This window comes from Centroberyx gerrardi, chromosome 16 (assembly GCF_048128805.1).
Source record: "Centroberyx gerrardi isolate f3 chromosome 16, fCenGer3.hap1.cur.20231027, whole genome shotgun sequence".
Lineage (NCBI taxonomy): Eukaryota > Metazoa > Chordata > Actinopteri > Beryciformes > Berycidae > Centroberyx > Centroberyx gerrardi.
This window is the reverse complement of record NC_136012.1, coordinates 21,063,908-21,081,171: the sequence shown is the minus strand read 5'-3', so window position 1 is coordinate 21,081,171 and position 17,264 is coordinate 21,063,908. Positions and strand designations below refer to the sequence as shown.

Below are 17,264 nucleotides of genomic sequence, written 5' to 3'. Positions count from 1 at the left end.
TCACTCCTGATTTATTTCAAGTACTGTCATCTTATCACAATAACTGATGGGGATGTATATTAATCTAAATGTGTTATTAATTACTGCTCGATATATTTTATTTGTTTTTCAGACTGCACAGATGATCAGATCTTTGTGACAAAGACTGCTCATGTTGGGGAAACTGTGACTCTAACATGTATCCGAGATAATTTTTTGCACTCTGGAACCTTATTTTGGATCAGACTTGTTGCTGGAAACTTGCCTGAAGTCTTAGGAGCAACTTTTACCTTTGATTATGACGGCGTTAATGAGACTCCTCGCATTACAGCAAAACAAGAGCCTGGACAATTTGTTTTGCATATTACAAAAACAAAAACGATTGATACTGCATTTTACTACTGTATAAGAGTGGAACAACGAAGCATGAGGTTTTTGAATGCAATATTTCTGAGAATCAAAGGTAAATCAGCAAGAGGGGAAAGAGCTTCAGGTTCAGTAAAAAGTTTTGAACAGCTTGCATATAGATTTTTCCATACTTATGCATAATATTGGTTCATATTTACATACTTCATATAAAAGTCAAGAAACTATCAGCTTTGTTCAAAACATGAAGCAGATGTTTGTCTTTTGTTTATGTATATAAAATCTAAATAGAGATTAGATTTAATTGAATTTGAATAAATACATACACATCCTTCTTGCAATGCACTTGCAATTTCATGGAGAGTAAAAAACATGTTTATTTATTGTTTTGTTGTTTTTTTTATATTTCCTAGGACAAGAACCTAATATCAATGCTGTTCAAGTCTTTCCATCTAAGTCGGTCCATCCAGGAGACTCTGTGACTCTCCAGTGTTCAGTCCTCTCTGATCCACAGACCAGGATCTGTCCAGGAGAACACAGTGTGTTCTGGTTCAGAGCCGGATCAGACGAATCTCATCCAAACATCATCTACACCCATGGAAACAGTCATGATGAATGTGAGAAGAGTCCTGAGACTCCCTCTGCTCCACACAGCTGTGTCTACAGCTTCTGCAAGAACGTCAGCTCCTCTGATGCTGGGACTTACTACTGTGCCGTGGCTGCATGTGGAGAGATCCTGTTTGGAAATGGAGCAAAACTGGAGATTGAAGGTAACTACATCATGCTCATCTCAATATGGAAATTTGCACATTTGAATGTTCTGAGTCAAACAAAATCCATAAAGATATATAACCAATAATTTATTTTTCATGTGACATTATCTTATCAAAGGATAAAATTAAAGTTGAATTCTACAAATTTGTACTCATTTTGAACTTTCATTATTTGGTCCATAATGTTTCAGCAGCCAGCATGTGGTCATTCGGGGATTCAGAGAAGCATGCAATTCTATTATTGTTGTGCGCTGCATTGGCTGTATGTGTGATTGTTATAGCCTTCCTCATTTACACCATCAAGAAAAAAACATGCAATTGCTGCAAAGGTATTTATAGAATTTACTCATACCTGTATCAAACAGTATTTATTTGAAGCTAACTTCACTGTATTAACATTAGTGCTGTGCATTTCAATCAACCTATCAGTCAGCATAACTATGAAATTAAATTTGTCCAGTGAATCCTTATTTGCTCATTGTTATTGATGGATTTTTTCATATTATAATCCAGCTTCCACTCTTCTGCAAACAAATGCTGCAACAGCCAGTGGTGATCAGCAAAGTCAGCAGGTAGGGGATTTAAAGATAAGATGTACCTGATAAAAAAAAAGTTAGCAATGAATATTTCTCTGTACATGTGTTTATGTTGACATCTGCCATCTCATAACATTTTGCCATATATTTCTTCAGACAGATGAGGACACAGTGGTTTATTCTGCACCAAGATTTACCAGGAGGAAAGCTGGCAACGCTCAAACGAGGGACGCAAACGCAGCGGAGGAAGAGAGCATCTACGCTGATGTCAAGGCTTTTGGGTGGGATTAACAGCCCAAACACACTGGATGTGCTAACTGATGCTAATTTAATGCTTCAATGTTGCACTGCAGGTGGGAGATGTGACCCTGCAGCAGCACAGGCACCTGCATTTCACCACTGCAATAGGTGACATTATGATATATTTTCTTTTAGGTGACACACAATTCCCCATGGCCTGTTGTACAATCTGTTTGCTCTATGAGGAGACCAGCTAGTATATATTAAATAATTTTGATATCATATTTATATGTTTTGTTCATACATTTGCACACCTGTATGGTACTAGCTAAATTACTTGCTTAGTTTGCAACCAGTGTATTACACTTTTAAATCCTATTATCTCAAAATATGTCAATGGTCACTGCAGCTCCAGAAACTTCATGAAAACCACAATTGCATGTTGAAAATGTTCACATCTGACACTTCCAGCGCATTTCTGCTACACATGTACACAGCTGTAGCCTACATGGGAAGCCAAAATTAATACTTACCTACCTACCTACCTAAATACCCACTATTTGTGACCCTAGAATGGCCACTTGTGATTACAGTTTTGTAGTGAAATCTGTATTGTGATAATAATATTACTGTTACATTGTCTATTTCTGTCCTGAGAGGGACTTAAAGGAATAGTTTATTATTATTGAATGTTTATAAGCCCTTAATAAACAATCAATTACTGATGAATTAATGAGTTCATGTGGAGTTGATCATCAATTCATTATTATCAATGATTTATCAATTCTATCTTAATAATTTATAACACATTAGTACATCATTAGTAATGACATTAGTTAAATCTTTGTACTTGATTTATAAGTCAAGAATACCTGTTAATACATCATTTGTAAAACAGTACCTAATATAGTGTACATGTAACTTCCTAGGGAGCATGTGAAGTCATTATTGTTCTTAATTAATGATGAACAAATAATTTGTTCATCATTAACAGATATCTAAATGCTCGCCAAAGTATTTACACAGGTTTGATTAATTTATTATAAAATATTTGTTAGAATATTTATTAATCTGTTAAACAGTTGTAGAAGTTTTGCAGCCCCCAATCTAAAGTGGCAGTAAATAACATTCATTAAACAGCGGGAGGATTTTGGGTGGAGCGGTGAGCGGATTTTTTAAAAAGCTGGAGCGGCGCCTTATCTCTTATCTCCCGCCCCGTCCTGCTCCAATTTCGCTCCGGTCCCGCTCACACCATGTCGAAGCATGCCGAGTCCGACCCAGAAATGCATCTGCGCAGAATTAGTCTGCCGATGCCAGGCTAGTGTTTAAGCTATAATTAAAATACAACGCAGCGGAAATTGGCACCGCTCCGCTCCGCTCACATGCTCTGCTGGGTACATGGATGAATGATGCTAGCTAGTTGGGATTAGCTTGTTGTTACTTGTACCTCGGCTACAGTAAACTACCAGAGCTAGCTAACTTGATGACATCCCATTAGCTAGATGGGGTTTGAAAATAAAATCCTCTACTAGCTACAGATTAAAAAATATATATAGCTAAGATAATATTTCATGAATAAGCCATATTTTGCTGACTTAGCTGTGTTTTGTATGACCACCTTCTCAGGAGCACTAATGAAACATTGTGGTGATGTAGCCAAACGGCCCCAGAAAGCCACAGTGACCAACACTGAAGCTACTGGTGAGTGCAAAGAACCTTTTAAGCTACAGTCTTTTGCACTGAAGTTGTGCTCGTTTGTTTATAGCTAACCTTGCTGACTAACTAACTAGCATGGCAATGACATCAAAAGTTCAGTTACTAGCTCAGCAAGACTGTAGCTAGCTCTTTGTCACAGGAAAATCCTTTTGACATTATCGCGCTCTCCATTTGACAAGCCAGTATTGATCAGGTGCTGGGAACAATCATGCTCAAGTTTCTTTTCTGTGCAATGTTTCTTAGTTGTAGGTGGAGGATCAGCAGATGTAGAGTCTGACAGTCCTGGGTTACACATCATAACCGCTAACATGATCTTTTTAAATGGTTAGCCTAGTTGCCAACGTCAATTAATCTGTCTTCAATCAGCTCTAACCTCTGCCACCATAGGCGTTCTGCCCACAAACTTACTATACCAGGGCTTGACATTAAACCTGCAGTAAGCGATATCAGACCTTATAACCAATCCTGAAACGAATGTGTGCTATGTGGAGATTTCATTGAGAAATAATGATATAAACCAAAATCCACACAGCGGGCCAGCTGTGTTGTTTTTTTCACCTCTTTTCTAAAACTTGTTGTCAAATTACGCTCCGGAACGAAGCTCCTCCTGGTCCATTCAGTAGCTTTTCATTTTTTTAAAACTAGCTTCCCTCCCTCGCTGTTTAAAAGCGGCGCTCACCCCCTCCCATTCCTGAAAATAAATTCTCGTAATGGAGGATTCAATGAAGCGAGCGAGTAAACTTGTTAAACTAGTAAACTTGCCTACCTCTTCACTTGTCACTGTGGGACATGTGACCCTCAGCGGGAGAAAGTTCCGGCAAAGTGAGACCGGTGACCGCCAAGGTAGGCTAAGTGTGTAAGGTGTGTGTTTGTGTACGTGTGTGTGTATATTTGTGCGTTCATTCCTCAATCTTCATACTCTGTCAGCTCACTAGTAGTGAGTTAGTCTGAGTAGATGGCAGCAGCCATATTGGTGTGAAACATAAACGTTACTATGGTTACAGACATTACTTAGCCATTACAAGATAGGGGAGTGGACTGAGTTTATTTACTCATACTAACCTGTCACTCTCATTCATAAATTATGGCAGTTATAATATTCAATACCCATATATACCCATTTATATTACTTGTCTGTTTGGACAACTGGTGACAACATTAACTTTTTATTATCTATTTGTCCCAGACAAGTGTTAATATTGAGCCCAGTATACGCTCACCTGGAGACTTGTATCTGCTCCATAGACAACAAATAGAGGACTGACTGTGTAAACACTGATAAACTTAATCATATAAATAAATGTCTGTTTTGCCTCTCTCCATCACCGATTGGTACTACGCAATAGTGATTCAACCTATCCCCAGCATTTGCTGTTCTAAACACCAGTGTCAGGTAAGTTTTTGCCGGAAAAAATCGGTTTCACAGGAAGCGATCAGTTTCCTGCAACAGCGGTTTGTTTGGAATAAATAGAAGAACTAGGTCGTTAGCATGAGCAGCGATAGCCATCATGGCTGAATAGACAAAGAAATGCACGGCACCTACAGAAACTTCACCAACAGGAAATCCAAGGAAAAAGAAACATTAATCTCTCAGCGGAAGGCAAGCGAGCTAAAAAGGAAAGCAACGGACTCTGAGCCAAAAGTAGAGTGAACATCGGCATTGACTTCCAAAGGTGAAAAACACTCCAAGATGACGATGAGATGCAGAGGAGATGATGAGGAGCGATGCAGGCTCTTTTTCTTTTGGAGTGACAAAGTGAGTGTCTTTATTATTATATTGGGCCAATGTCTACATTGAGTGCAAAACAACCAAAGCAATGGCTGCCAGAAAAACAAGAATCTTTAAAATTATGTTTTTGTAGTTTTTTTTTGTTTTGTTTTTTTCATTTGTGTGGGGTTAGATACGATTTTTGTGATTGGAAAAGAATTGGTGTTTAGTGAGCTGTAATTTACAAACTTCAGGGTTTCTGGATCCTTCTAAAAGGTTATAGAAGCTGAAGAATATTTTGTTTTACTTCATCAGCAACTGAAAACTGTTACTCTGTTGAACTACACATTAATGCTATGACAAATAATAACACACCAAGTTGGCACAGCTCTTCAACTCTAACTTACCACAAAGCCTTTTTACTCATGAAGTTGCTGAAAAGAGCAATGTGACAGGAAGTGTAATTTTGTATCTGTGTTAACCAATCGGATGCATTTGACAGTCTTGAACTCTCGTGACCATTTCACATCATCTTCACTCACCTCCTTCACTCACAGAAAGACCACTGCCAGTTCCTAACCAGAGAGACAATATCATGATGATCATATTATGGGTTACAGTGTTCCTCCTCCGTCGAGTGTGTAAGTGCGCTCCCATTCTGTCCAGATATTTTATAATTTTGTTAAAAAATGAAAGTATAATTAATATTATTGCGCAAAATATTATTGTTGGAAACAGTAGTAAGGAAGTAGCTGACATAATGGCCTTCAACAGCTACATTTTTTTAATAATTGATACATACTGTACAAATTCAAAAGATTAGTCAAGAGAGTTTAAAAAATTAATGAAATTGGTTGTACAGTGGTTCAAATGTTCATCTTTTTTGCTTCATAATGACAGTGATTATTTACTGCTTTATGTGTTCTATTTTTTCTACTTTTTTATTCAGATATGTTGAATCCAGTGACCACAGTTCAACTTGGCGCGCCTGTGACCTTCATGTGTGTTCTCCCTGTTGATGAGCGCAACACTAGGCCAGTCCAGTGGTACAAGCAGAGCATCGGGGATACTCTGAAATTAATGATAACGCTGATGAGAACTTCTACAACATATAGTTTTGAACCTGGGTTTCCTGCCACAAGATTTAAGATTAAATTGACTGAGAATATGAGCAATCTGACCATCGTGTGGACAATCCAAGAAGATCAGGCAATGTATCACTGTGGAGTCACTGACTGGAATAAGGCTAACTGGAGAAGCACATATTTGTTATTAAAAGGTAATAATGTGATATATTTTTCGGCTTTCTACTGCTTCGGCCAATTGTGGTAAGCTACACTATGAAAGTTTTTGTTAAGAAAAATAACTAATTCATAATAAATGATCATTCACATTTTAAATCTCACATATCTTGAAATATCCTGTTGAAACAGTAAGTCAGGCATGTTTCTCTGTATTGTCGGTGTGGTAGCTTCAATCAGAGTTCCAGGGATCAAATTTTACTCTTAGAACACTTTATTTGATGTACTATAACAAAACCTTTTGACATTTCACATTTACGTTTTGACATTCAAAGTCCCCTTGATAAACTACATGATGCAACCCAACTATTAATCCAGCAGAGAAAGAGGTCACTCATGTTGATGGGGAAGTAAAAATGATCTCAAACAGATACATTTAAGTTACATATGAGATCTAATGAAGTAATCTTAAGCTCTGACTATGTGCTTGGAGATCCAAACTTTTTACCATGTTTTGTATTATATAGGAAACGCTCAGAGGACGTCAAACTATAGTGTTGTGCAGTGGCCAGTATCTGAGTCGGTCTATCCAGGAGACTCTGTGACTCTCCAGTGTTCAGTCTTCTCTGATCCAAAGACCAGGATCTGTCCAGGAGAACACAGTGTGTTCTGGTTCAGAGCCGGATCAGACGAATCTCATCCAAACATCATCTACACCCATGAAAATAGGAGTGATGAATGTGAGAAGAGTCCTGAGACTCTTTCTGCTCCACACAGCTGTGTCTACAGCTTCTCCAAGAGTGTCAGCTCCTCTGATGATGGGACTTATTACTGTGCCGTGGCTACATGTGGAGAGATCCTGTTTGGAAATGGAGCAAAACTTGAAATCGGTAGATATGATTTTATGTGTTCTATAAATACAGTAATAGTTATAATGGGTTAATTTTCCCATGTTTTATGAGTCTCCTATTCTTTTAAAAGCATTGACAAGTTTGTTTTCCTTGTCTAGATAAAACAGCAGGTCCTGTATTCATTGCACTGATCATGACAGCGGCCTGCTTGGCTCTTTCTGTGATCGGAAATGTTATTCTCATCTGTAAACAAAATCCAAGAGTGTGTTGTGATCAACGTAAAGGTAAGTTGTCTAAGATGGTCAAAGCAAAATGGTACACTCAACAAATAAAATACTCCTGTGGTAAAAGATACATTTTCAGTTAAAAATGAAAAGTGTAGAAACATTTGCCAGAATTTGTAAGATCTGAAATTTGTTCAGTCATTTTGCATGCATTTCTTTTTAAGGAAATACAGAGTGAGGCAAACCTTTAGACTACAGGTTCTGGGGGAAAATGCTGGACAAAAGCAGTAGTATGTTCGGTATTTTGCATATTATTCATGAACATTTTTCAGTCTAGTACACACTGGTTTAAAGATGAATATTTAAGTCAGCCTACAGCTTGTTTTCATCTGTATGCCATGTTATGCATGTTATCTCAGTAATTCAGGAAACTTTCCAGAAATTAGGATTTTTATTTAATGATTAAACTCAATAATTCAGGAAACTTTCCAGAATTTAGGATTTCTTATATGAAAGCCTGTGTTACCACCTTAGGATCAATTATTGAACATTTAATGAAAAGTAAAAGGTTAACAATTACATTTTCCTGTTTTCATTCATCCATAGGAATAGGACGTGCCTCTTCGCAAGCAAAACACGACGACCTCAGCAAACCAGCTCGTGATCGTGTAAGTTATAATTACAAATGACGATTCTCTGTAATTCCATTAACATACTTCTTATGTGCACCATATGACATATAATAAACATTTTATTGCTTCACAGACGGAAGATGGAGATGGATTAAATTATGCTGCATTACATTTCTCTGAAAGAAAAGCTACAAGAGGACAGAAGAAGACAGAGTTACCCGAGGAATGTGTGTACTCTCGTGTCAAACACTGACATTGAGTGTGAGTTTCCACGCAAAACCTGTTGATGGGTTATAGGACTGTCTTCTAACAATGAAACATAGTAAAAAACAAAGCTTGTTAAAATCAGCTTATTCATCTGAAAATAAGCAGTGTCCGTGCATCTATTTTAGCTAAGAAATAAAGCAGCTAGGTTTCCCTTTTCCCTTTCTGAGCAATATTCCACTTAGTTTTAACATGGAGGTTGTTGAAAACCAGAATACAAACTCCTCACTAAGATCGGATGCAGCTGGGACGAGTTTGCAGTATTCGGATTTTTACCTCCCATTCATTTGAATAAGGCCACGAAAATAGCCTGAAAACTGACATTTAACACGTTCATGAACATATTCAGCAACAGATCCCGCTACTGTGATTTTCAACTGACTGTGCGTCCCAACGTTTTAGAACATGATTTCGCCGAATAGAATTTTTATTGATAGACAAGAAAATAGCAGAGGAATACAATTTAGGAGATGCATCCTGTTTGGGAGACCGGATCTACTTTTATTTTTAATACTAATTTTAGTGTAAATGCAAAATGACGACAGACCCAGGACTGCTTTGATGTCTTAAAATGTAAAAATATTAAAATGTTGTTGAATCCGTTTATGAACGTGTTAAATGTAAGTTTCCAGGCTATTTTTGTGGCCTTATTCAAATGAATGGGAAGTAAAAATCTGAGTGCTACAAACCCGTCCCAGCTGCATCTGATCATGGTGAGTAGTTTATATTCTGGTTTTAATGGCGGTCAAGCGCCAAATAACCCCCATGTAAAAAGTAAGTGGAATATTGCTTTAAGATATTAAGCCCAAATCATAGGGTGCATTGTCACTGCAATGGTGTCATCGTTAATTACCAAGACAATTCACTGGATGTTTTCTATATGGACTCTTTATCTTCTCTTTTGTGATGAATTGTGTTTCAAGTTAGTCCTTACACCACACCATGTTATACCATGCATTTATATAACCCTATAATATAAGATGCACATGTTTGTGGACTACATGCAATATTTATAACGCTATATGGCCTATCAAAGCCTATTACTGTTTCAGTTTCTTTCATACAGTTGAGTCTCTACTTTTTTATTGTAATAATTTGAGTTTTATTGTTTGAGAAATCTTCAGTCTTCTTTATAAGTTATGGGAATGTGGTTTCATTTAAAGATTATGAAATGATATGTCTCAAATGCTTCTGTTAATATGTGTGTGTGTGTGTGTGTGCGTGTGTGTGTGTGTGTGTGTGTGTGTGTGTGTGTGCATGAGAGGAAGAGAGGTTAGAGAGTGAATGAACAAGAGAGATCAATTTAGTTTATTTTTCAAAAAGAGAAGTTGTCTGCATCAGTTTCAGTGCCTACCTCCACCACCAATATGAACTCTTTCCTTTTTGGGCAAATAAAAAGAAACATATGTCTATACAACCAAAGTTATATAGACATACTCTCATTTTTTGTATTCTTGCTTTTGGATAGTCACCAGTACTTTGACATCACTGGGCTGACAGCAGCTCCCAAAACTCCAAACTCTACTCTCTCTACTCTACTCTACTCTACTCTGCACTGATACTGAGCTAACTGAGCTTCACTAAACTTGCAAAATAGAGCTAAACAGATAACTTTCAAATACGCTGTGAAACATTTAGCGGATGTTTGACTAAAGAAAAATTGCCAGTTGTGTTTCAAAAGTTACTACTCAGTGTAGGTGCTGGCCCAACATATTAATAAAGACAATATAGACTGCGGTTAATAAATTATAGCAAAACCTACCAGTCCAAAAGAAAAAGAGCCACATCTGCATCGCTCCCCCTCATCCCTTCTCAACTTTTTAGCATGCTTGCCTTCCTCTGAGAGATTAATCTGTTTCTTTTTCCTTGGATTTTTTGTTGATGAATTTGAGTTTCTGTAGATGGCGCTCTTTTCTTTGTCTGCTCAGCCAGGGTGGCTATCCCTGCTCATGCAAACTATCCATTTTTTATTTCTATTTATTCCAAACAAACTGCTGTTGCTGCTGCAGAAAATGCAATACACATCACTTACTGTGCGGCAGAGGCAAATGTAAAAGCTTTCATGAACTGGGTATATATTGGATCACCATTATATGGTATCAGTTGGCGATAGAGCAGCAAAACAGACATTTAATATGAAAAAGCTGTGGATTATAATTTTAAAGATAGACACCGTTTGATAGGATGCCCTGGTAGTGGAGTACTGTAGAGGTAGAGAAACTAGGTTCTAAGTATGGAGAACGATCAGAGCGTGAAGGCAACAGGCAGATAAACCACGACCATGAACAACAGACCTCAGTCACGGAAATTACAGAGAGACAGTGACAGAGTAGGTGCGGTTTGATTAAGCCAGCTCACATGTGGGTCTCCCAAGTGAAAGACAGTTTGATGTGGTCCAACCTACAATATGCATCAAGTTCATTTATTTATATAGCCCTTCATCACAAGCATGTCTCAAAGGACATTACAGAGAATGAGCCTATGTAGATGTAACGGATCAACAATCAATCAAATGATGTAAGACAAACACAAGGAAGCAGAACAAAGCACAAGACACAATAGCAAGTTTTTGCAAGACATGCCAAGCCTAGCTATCCTGCATAGCCTAACCTACTTGCCATCACCAAACTTAGACCCTCAAAGCGTGCAAGGAAAAACTCCCACGAAAACCTTATTAGGAAAAAATGGAAGAAACCTTGGGCGGGCCGAGTCAAAGAGGGATCCCCCACCAGGAGCATGCAATAGGTTCCCGGGGCAAACAGTTGAATGGACAGTAACATGGACAATGATAATGAGTAGTTCTGACTAATGCTGACGACCTAAAGACATTATAATAATATACAGTTTTAAGTTTGTACAATCTGTTGCTTGCTAAAATCCATACAGATATGAATATGACCAGTTGATTGACGCATCTTCTGACATGAGTGATAAGGTGTTATAGTGATAAGAAAACGTATGACGTGTGTATACAGTGCTACAGAATAGTAAAAAGAGCGACAGTGTGTGACCTATTCATGACTAAGGCTTTGTGAGAGACACAAATGAATACAAATCATGCTGAATTTTTAATCCCTTCAGTACACTAGTTTGTTTGCAATGACTTAACCTCAAATCCTCTTCACCCCACAGTGGGGCACAAGCCATCGATGACTGTACACCTCTGGCTTTTGCAACATACAGTATGCTTTACCCATGTTAAAGGTTAATCAAAACCTCAGCGGCGGAGCTTGTGAGCTTAAATGAATCCAGGAAGTGGTTTAGGTAAGCAGCACTTCGTCCACGAGTTAAAGATAAAGAGATTTCTGTCCTTGAGCAAGATGCTGAAATCCTACCAGCTGCAGCAGTGACTTTCTGTAGCTGAACCTGACCTCTGACCTCCTTGTAAATAGGGGGACAAGCAGAAAGAGAATTTCCATACCATTTCCACTGTAAATTCTGGTTAAGTTTTAAATAAACTAAACATTCTGACCAAGATAAGTGAAAGCTAACGTTGCTATTTCTATATACAAGAGGCTTCTATGTTGTATTCTGTGTTGTTCTGCACAATATGCAAAACCTAAATCAAACAACCTAGGGGCTTATTCACAAAACTTACCGGCAGGTTTAGCGTGATGTTAGGGGCAGATACCGTCACGGCAGGGTGTTTTCTCATTCATAAACATTAAATACCGGGTCATTATTAGAGTTACCGCTTTCCCCATACCCCCACCCCTTTTGATCATTTGCATATTGTGAAAGCGATTCATAAAACTGCTCTAGTCAGACAGTATATTGTAGAAATGAATGTAAATAAATGCAAATAAATTAAAATTATTTTAAAAAAAGCAGCTGACAAGCAACATAATAGAAATACCCATTCTTATTATTTGAACAAAGCATTATTATTAACATTATTGAATACATAGTGTACTGCTTACATACAACAAATCCAAGTACTGGCCACTAATCTATTGTACTATTAACATTATCACACAATTTATCCATGCCATAAAAGTTGAGATTACATGCTTACATCTAGTAGAGCTGAACTTCAGACAGAAATCAGAGCAGCCTGAAGCTATTCTATGTGACAGTTTACATATCAAATATTTTCTTTGCCAAATTATGTGCGACAGTCTGCATGGTGAAAGCACTTCACTCCCAGTCTGTTCTCACGGCAGCGTACACACTCTCCTGTGACAACTCTCTCTTCTTCCTCCCTTTAGCTTTCCTTGTGGAGAAATCCAATCCTGCATAGTTCAATGCCTCTGCCTCACCATCCTGCAAAGAATAATTGTGTATTATTAACAAAGATATCGGAGATTAGGACTGTAATATCGACCATTTAAGTCAGGACCAAGTCAATATCAAAACCATAGGGTTTTGATATCCGATCATGTGCCACCGAGGACCAAAAGTATGTTGGTTTACATTCCAACCAAACACTACACCAGCTGATTTCACTAAATAGCACAACCTTAGCCAGAAAGGGGGCAAGTATTTAGCGAAAACAGTTGGTGTTTGGTTAGAATGAAAATCAACATGCTTTTGGTCCTAGATTGCACATGATTGGCCATGACTGCCAAAGGGACAAAATACCACAGCAATCAACTCTTTTCCATAAGGATAATATGGCTAAACTATTGTCATTTGTTAAATAAATCTGTCAACTTTGTGCAAATAAACAAACTAAACACCCTGCAGTGGCTGAGATTGATACAAAACCAAGTAAAATTAGGTTTAAAATTGTTGAACTCTGGAAGAATAGCCCCAAAGCCTCAGATACTGCAGCCCCGCTAGACAGAGCAGCCTGGAAGAGTCAACAGGTAGGAAAAGATCACACGTATGTGACAACTCAGTTTTTTCAGTTGCAAATTGAGGTTTTCATCTCAGCATTTCCGCCTTTGTTTCCTGCCTCTGAATATGATGCTCAGTATCACAAGCAAAGTCTCGTCAACTCGAACTACACTGGACAATGTTGCTTGAAACATATTTACCAGATCACTTGACTGATCCACAGTTGACTTGTCATGTCCAAGGTAATAGGAAGCACTCACTGTTCCTATGAAAAAAAGCATGACATTAAGAAAGAGCGTAGACAATCCAGGAAGATGGTTACTCTTGTCATTTCAATGTGATTTTGTCATCCTCTCATGCCAGTACACATTAAAGGTCAGGTCTGGATGTACAAAATGAGGATTTGATTACCTGCTCATTTTCAGCAATGCCTGGCTTTAAAGTCACACAGTTACACACTTTCACACCTGAGACCTCAATACAACCACACTGTTTGTGGCCACTGAGCAGCTCCACTAGAGCAATCAGCAATCGGGGGTTAAATGCCTTGCTCAAGGGCACCTTTATAATACTTTTATAAAGCATTTCCCATTTCCCAACCCAGACTTGTCCAGCTGGTCTGGGACTCAAACCGCCAACCGTCTAGTCACAAGGCCACATTTTCTAACCTCGAGGGTAAAACTGACACATTGCTTCACCGCCAAAACCTGATTTGGAAGTGGTGAAACTTTCATTGGGTTTGGTATTCTGCATTGTCTGGACCTAGGCCAGATACAAAAACAACAAAACGACAGAGATGAAGGAAAAAGTAATTTGTCACTTGTTTAAGTACTGGAGATACAGACACGCATAACGGACATTTTCAAGGCATATATGAAGCCGATGTGATCTCATTAATTCACACCTCTGGATCTCAAAAAATGTATTGAAATGACAAATCAAAGAGTGGATCCTGACTGTAATGCATCAAAAAGGAAATACATGATGAACCTCCTGTACCTCTGCAATGTTCACAATCCCGCCTTTGATTTCTGGTGAAAAAAAGGACGGCAATCACAATCACACTGCAAGCCAACAGTATCCCAAGCAAAAGGACAACTGGGTACAATTCTGGTTCTGAAATCAGAAAAAAAAAATTTGACACTCAACTCGTCATTTGCTTTTACCTCATTGATGCCTGACATTTTATAATAGAAATACTTTATGGGGCAATCATTACATAACAGCTGCAAAATTATATATCAGCTCATAACTAAATAGCTTTCATCCTAGATAATCATCATTTGCTTTAGGAAGTACTGTGGCATTTTCTATTTTTTCTTCAACAGGCACAATTTATAAGTTAAAATTACATCTTAAAGTAAAAGAATATTCATGCCCTGAGGGCCAAAAAGCTGATTGATTACACTACTCAGACTCAGGAGTTTTGGTTAAATAAAGAAGCTTGCATGTGTGTAATAGAGAAGTATGCATGAATAAACAAATTTTATATTTTAGCATAACAAATGTGCAGAGGGTCTAGGGAGGTGAACTTACTAAGTACTTAATGGAACAATTATTAAATTAAGTTTAAATCTGATAACTATTTGTTGCATGTTTGTATCATATTTATTGAATCAAACTTCACCCAGAAAAATAACAGTCTAATGATCAATTTAAATAATTAAATAATGAATGAAATTCAAATTTAAACACGTACTTGTGTCCACTTTAGTTCCGTTGCTAAACAGGATCTCCCCACATGTCATTACAGCACAGTAGTAAGTCCCGGCATTAGAGGAGCTCTTTATACTTTTGGAGAGACTGTAGAAGCATTTCTGCTGAGGAAAAACACTCTCCTCACATTCAGCACTCCTGTTCCAGTGAGTGTACATGATGGCTGGATGGGATTCTTCTGATCCAGATCTGAACCAGTACACATTGTGTTCACCTGGACACTGGGTGCTGTTTCGTTTGCTGTTGGAGTGAACCGAACACTGGAGAGTCACTGAGTCTCCCAGCTGGACTGACTGTGTCAGGTGGACAAACTTCTGCTGACTGTAATCTGCGTAATTCAACAAAAAAGTAATCGAAAGGAATTAACTACATTATTTCAGTGCAACTTTAGAACTTAGTGATTGTGGCAAAACAGACATAGAAACATAGAAAGTAACATACTGTACCATTCACACTCAAAAACGTGCCATTAAAATTGTTCCTTCTGTATGCGGTTCCTCCTTGACAGAAGTATGTTGCTTCATCCTCTTTGCTTACATTTCTGATGGTCAGATAATACTCAGCATCACGTTTTTCGCCTGTGAAGCGTGGGTTTTTAAACTGTCCTTCAAATGCTACTTTGCCAGGAGTATGTACAGCAACTAGTTGGACCATATATCCAAGAGGTTGCTTATACCAGTAAAAGAATTGGCCGTCCTCATCTGAGACTGGACATCGCAGAGTAACATTCTCACCAAGTTGAACCACAGTCAAAGGCATCAGGTCAGGAACCTCTACAGTTTGAATTAGGGCTAAAGAAGAGAGACAAACAATAATAGAGTTACTAGACATCAGGAAAAGAACAATGAAAAATGTATCTGCTTTCAGAAAGCTTATTGCATGGCCTTGTAAATAATTTCTATAATGTCTAATATGTTTTTTCAATAATTAACACAATTCAGTACAAAATTGTTTGCACTAATGCTTATCTTGTAATAGATCAGAGTTGCACTTACACACTGTACTAAGGAGAATCAAAGCAACCAGTCCTCCGATCATTGTGGTACCTCACCTTTGTCTTGCATAACTGATGCCTTCCCACTCAAATGAAAGGTTTTGTCTCAACATGAACAAGGTGGAATGTGGAAATCATATGTGATTGGTTGAAACACAGAAGATGCACTTCCTGTTAAATTTAGCAAACCCATGATCCATGTTCAGTGAATCTAAGCTGTACAGTTAATTGTTGGTGTTTAACATTAGACTAGCTAGCGTTTCCAATGCAATGTTGTAATTCTTACCATATAATTTAATGCTTACTGTAGTTCAGATCCTTGCTGTCTTTTAATTTCTCTGTGTTCTGATGCCTACTTCAAATAGTGTTTCTCAGTCAGACTGACGTGAGGGAGCTTGAGGGAGTCAGATATTCAGCTTAGGTGGCAGGAGCTTGAAGGGTAAGAATCATGAGTGGTTTGAAGCCCTGGAGCAGGTGGGAGAAGAGAAGAGTAATGATCTTCCTTCCCTCAAAAATAACAAGCAAAGTGCCTTTGAGCAAGGCACTAAGCCCTTACTCGAGGAGATGTCAGCAGGACGGATGCTTGCCAATATGGGGGCTTTAACTCCTGCCACCCTCCTTCCAGTTATGTGGAAATCTGAAATCAATGATCAGCAAAGCTCAAATTAATTACAAACACTTAATTCATCTGACTTTCACAAGGTCCATGATGGTGGCAACTTTTGGAATGGTTTTCAAAATGTAAACGTTTTGTCTTGCATGATATGTCATTTGCTGTTGTCTATCCACAGGATGAAGAAGCCTTGAACTACGCAGTCTTGTATTTGCAAGGGAGAGGAATGAAAATAGGCCCACCACAGGAATGTATAGATTCATGCTGACTGTTACAGATGCATGTATGCCACATCATATTACATTATCTTGGTGATTCAGTCCAGAACTTATTTGACCTTCTGAATTTAGGGTATATTGGTGTATGTTGGAATTAAACCTAAAAATACAGGTCAGTTTTACTGCAGTGTTTACAGACATTACAAGTGTAGCCAACCCCTTCTACATCTACATGAACAACTCAATATACAGTATATTAACTAGACACATACTGTCAGGACTTATATCGGAAACTCATTTGCAATAAATTTCAGTGAAGTAGTGAAATAAATCGTCAATCCAACAAAGCCAGTATGTGGGTGATAGCGTCTCATGCTGCAAACATATTTATCCTTTATCCCATTATTCATTTTT

The 17,264-nt window shown here is 38.0% G+C and overlaps 2 protein-coding genes across 2 annotated transcripts; one reads left to right on the top strand and one right to left on the bottom strand.

The window, feature by feature from the left end:
• The first annotated feature begins 405 nt into the window (after positions 1–405).
• LOC139912506 (uncharacterized) lies at positions 406–8,553 on the top strand. Its single transcript, XM_078289029.1, has 10 exons — positions 406–442; positions 759–1,115; positions 1,310–1,343; positions 4,413–4,453; positions 5,876–5,959; positions 6,268–6,597; positions 7,087–7,449; positions 7,569–7,694; positions 8,241–8,302; positions 8,400–8,553. Exons 1-10 carry the CDS (start codon positions 406–408, stop codon positions 8,517–8,519), a joined length of 1,554 nt encoding a protein of 517 aa, XP_078145155.1. The 3' UTR covers positions 8,520–8,553.
• Positions 8,554–12,465: 3,912 nt separating this feature from the next.
• On the bottom strand, positions 12,466–16,103 carry LOC139912544 (uncharacterized). The gene is made up of 6 exons (XM_071900378.2): positions 16,021–16,103; positions 15,472–15,816; positions 15,009–15,353; positions 14,309–14,425; positions 13,510–13,574; positions 12,466–12,793 (listed from the first exon to the last, which is right to left on the bottom strand). Exons 1-6 carry the CDS (start codon positions 16,061–16,063, stop codon positions 12,668–12,670), a joined length of 1,041 nt encoding a protein of 346 aa, XP_071756479.2. The 5' UTR covers positions 16,064–16,103; the 3' UTR covers positions 12,466–12,667.
• Between the last annotated feature and the right edge of the window lie 1,161 nt (positions 16,104–17,264).

What these genes read in the sequence shown, in the direction of transcription:
- LOC139912506 (XM_078289029.1), top strand. Translation starts at nt 406, where the DNA reads ATGAGGTTTTTGAATGCAATATTTCTGAGAATCAAAG. An exon ending in CACATATTTGTTATTAAAAG is followed by an intron (nt 6,598 to 7,086) that starts GTAATAATGTGA and finishes TGTATTATATAG; the next exon opens with GAAACGCTCAGAGGACGTCA. An exon ending in GCAAACCAGCTCGTGATCGT is followed by an intron (nt 8,303 to 8,399) that starts GTAAGTTATAAT and finishes ATTGCTTCACAG; the next exon opens with ACGGAAGATGGAGATGGATT.
- LOC139912544 (XM_071900378.2), bottom strand. Translation starts at nt 16,063, where the DNA reads ATGATCGGAGGACTGGTTGCTTTGATTCTCCTTAGTACAGTGT. An exon ending in GATTCTCCTTAGTACAGTGT is followed by an intron (nt 15,817 to 16,020) that starts GTAAGTGCAACT and finishes TCTCTTCTTTAG; the next exon opens with CCCTAATTCAAACTGTAGAG. An exon ending in CACGTTTTTGAGTGTGAATG is followed by an intron (nt 15,354 to 15,471) that starts GTACAGTATGTT and finishes TGAATTACGCAG; the next exon opens with ATTACAGTCAGCAGAAGTTT.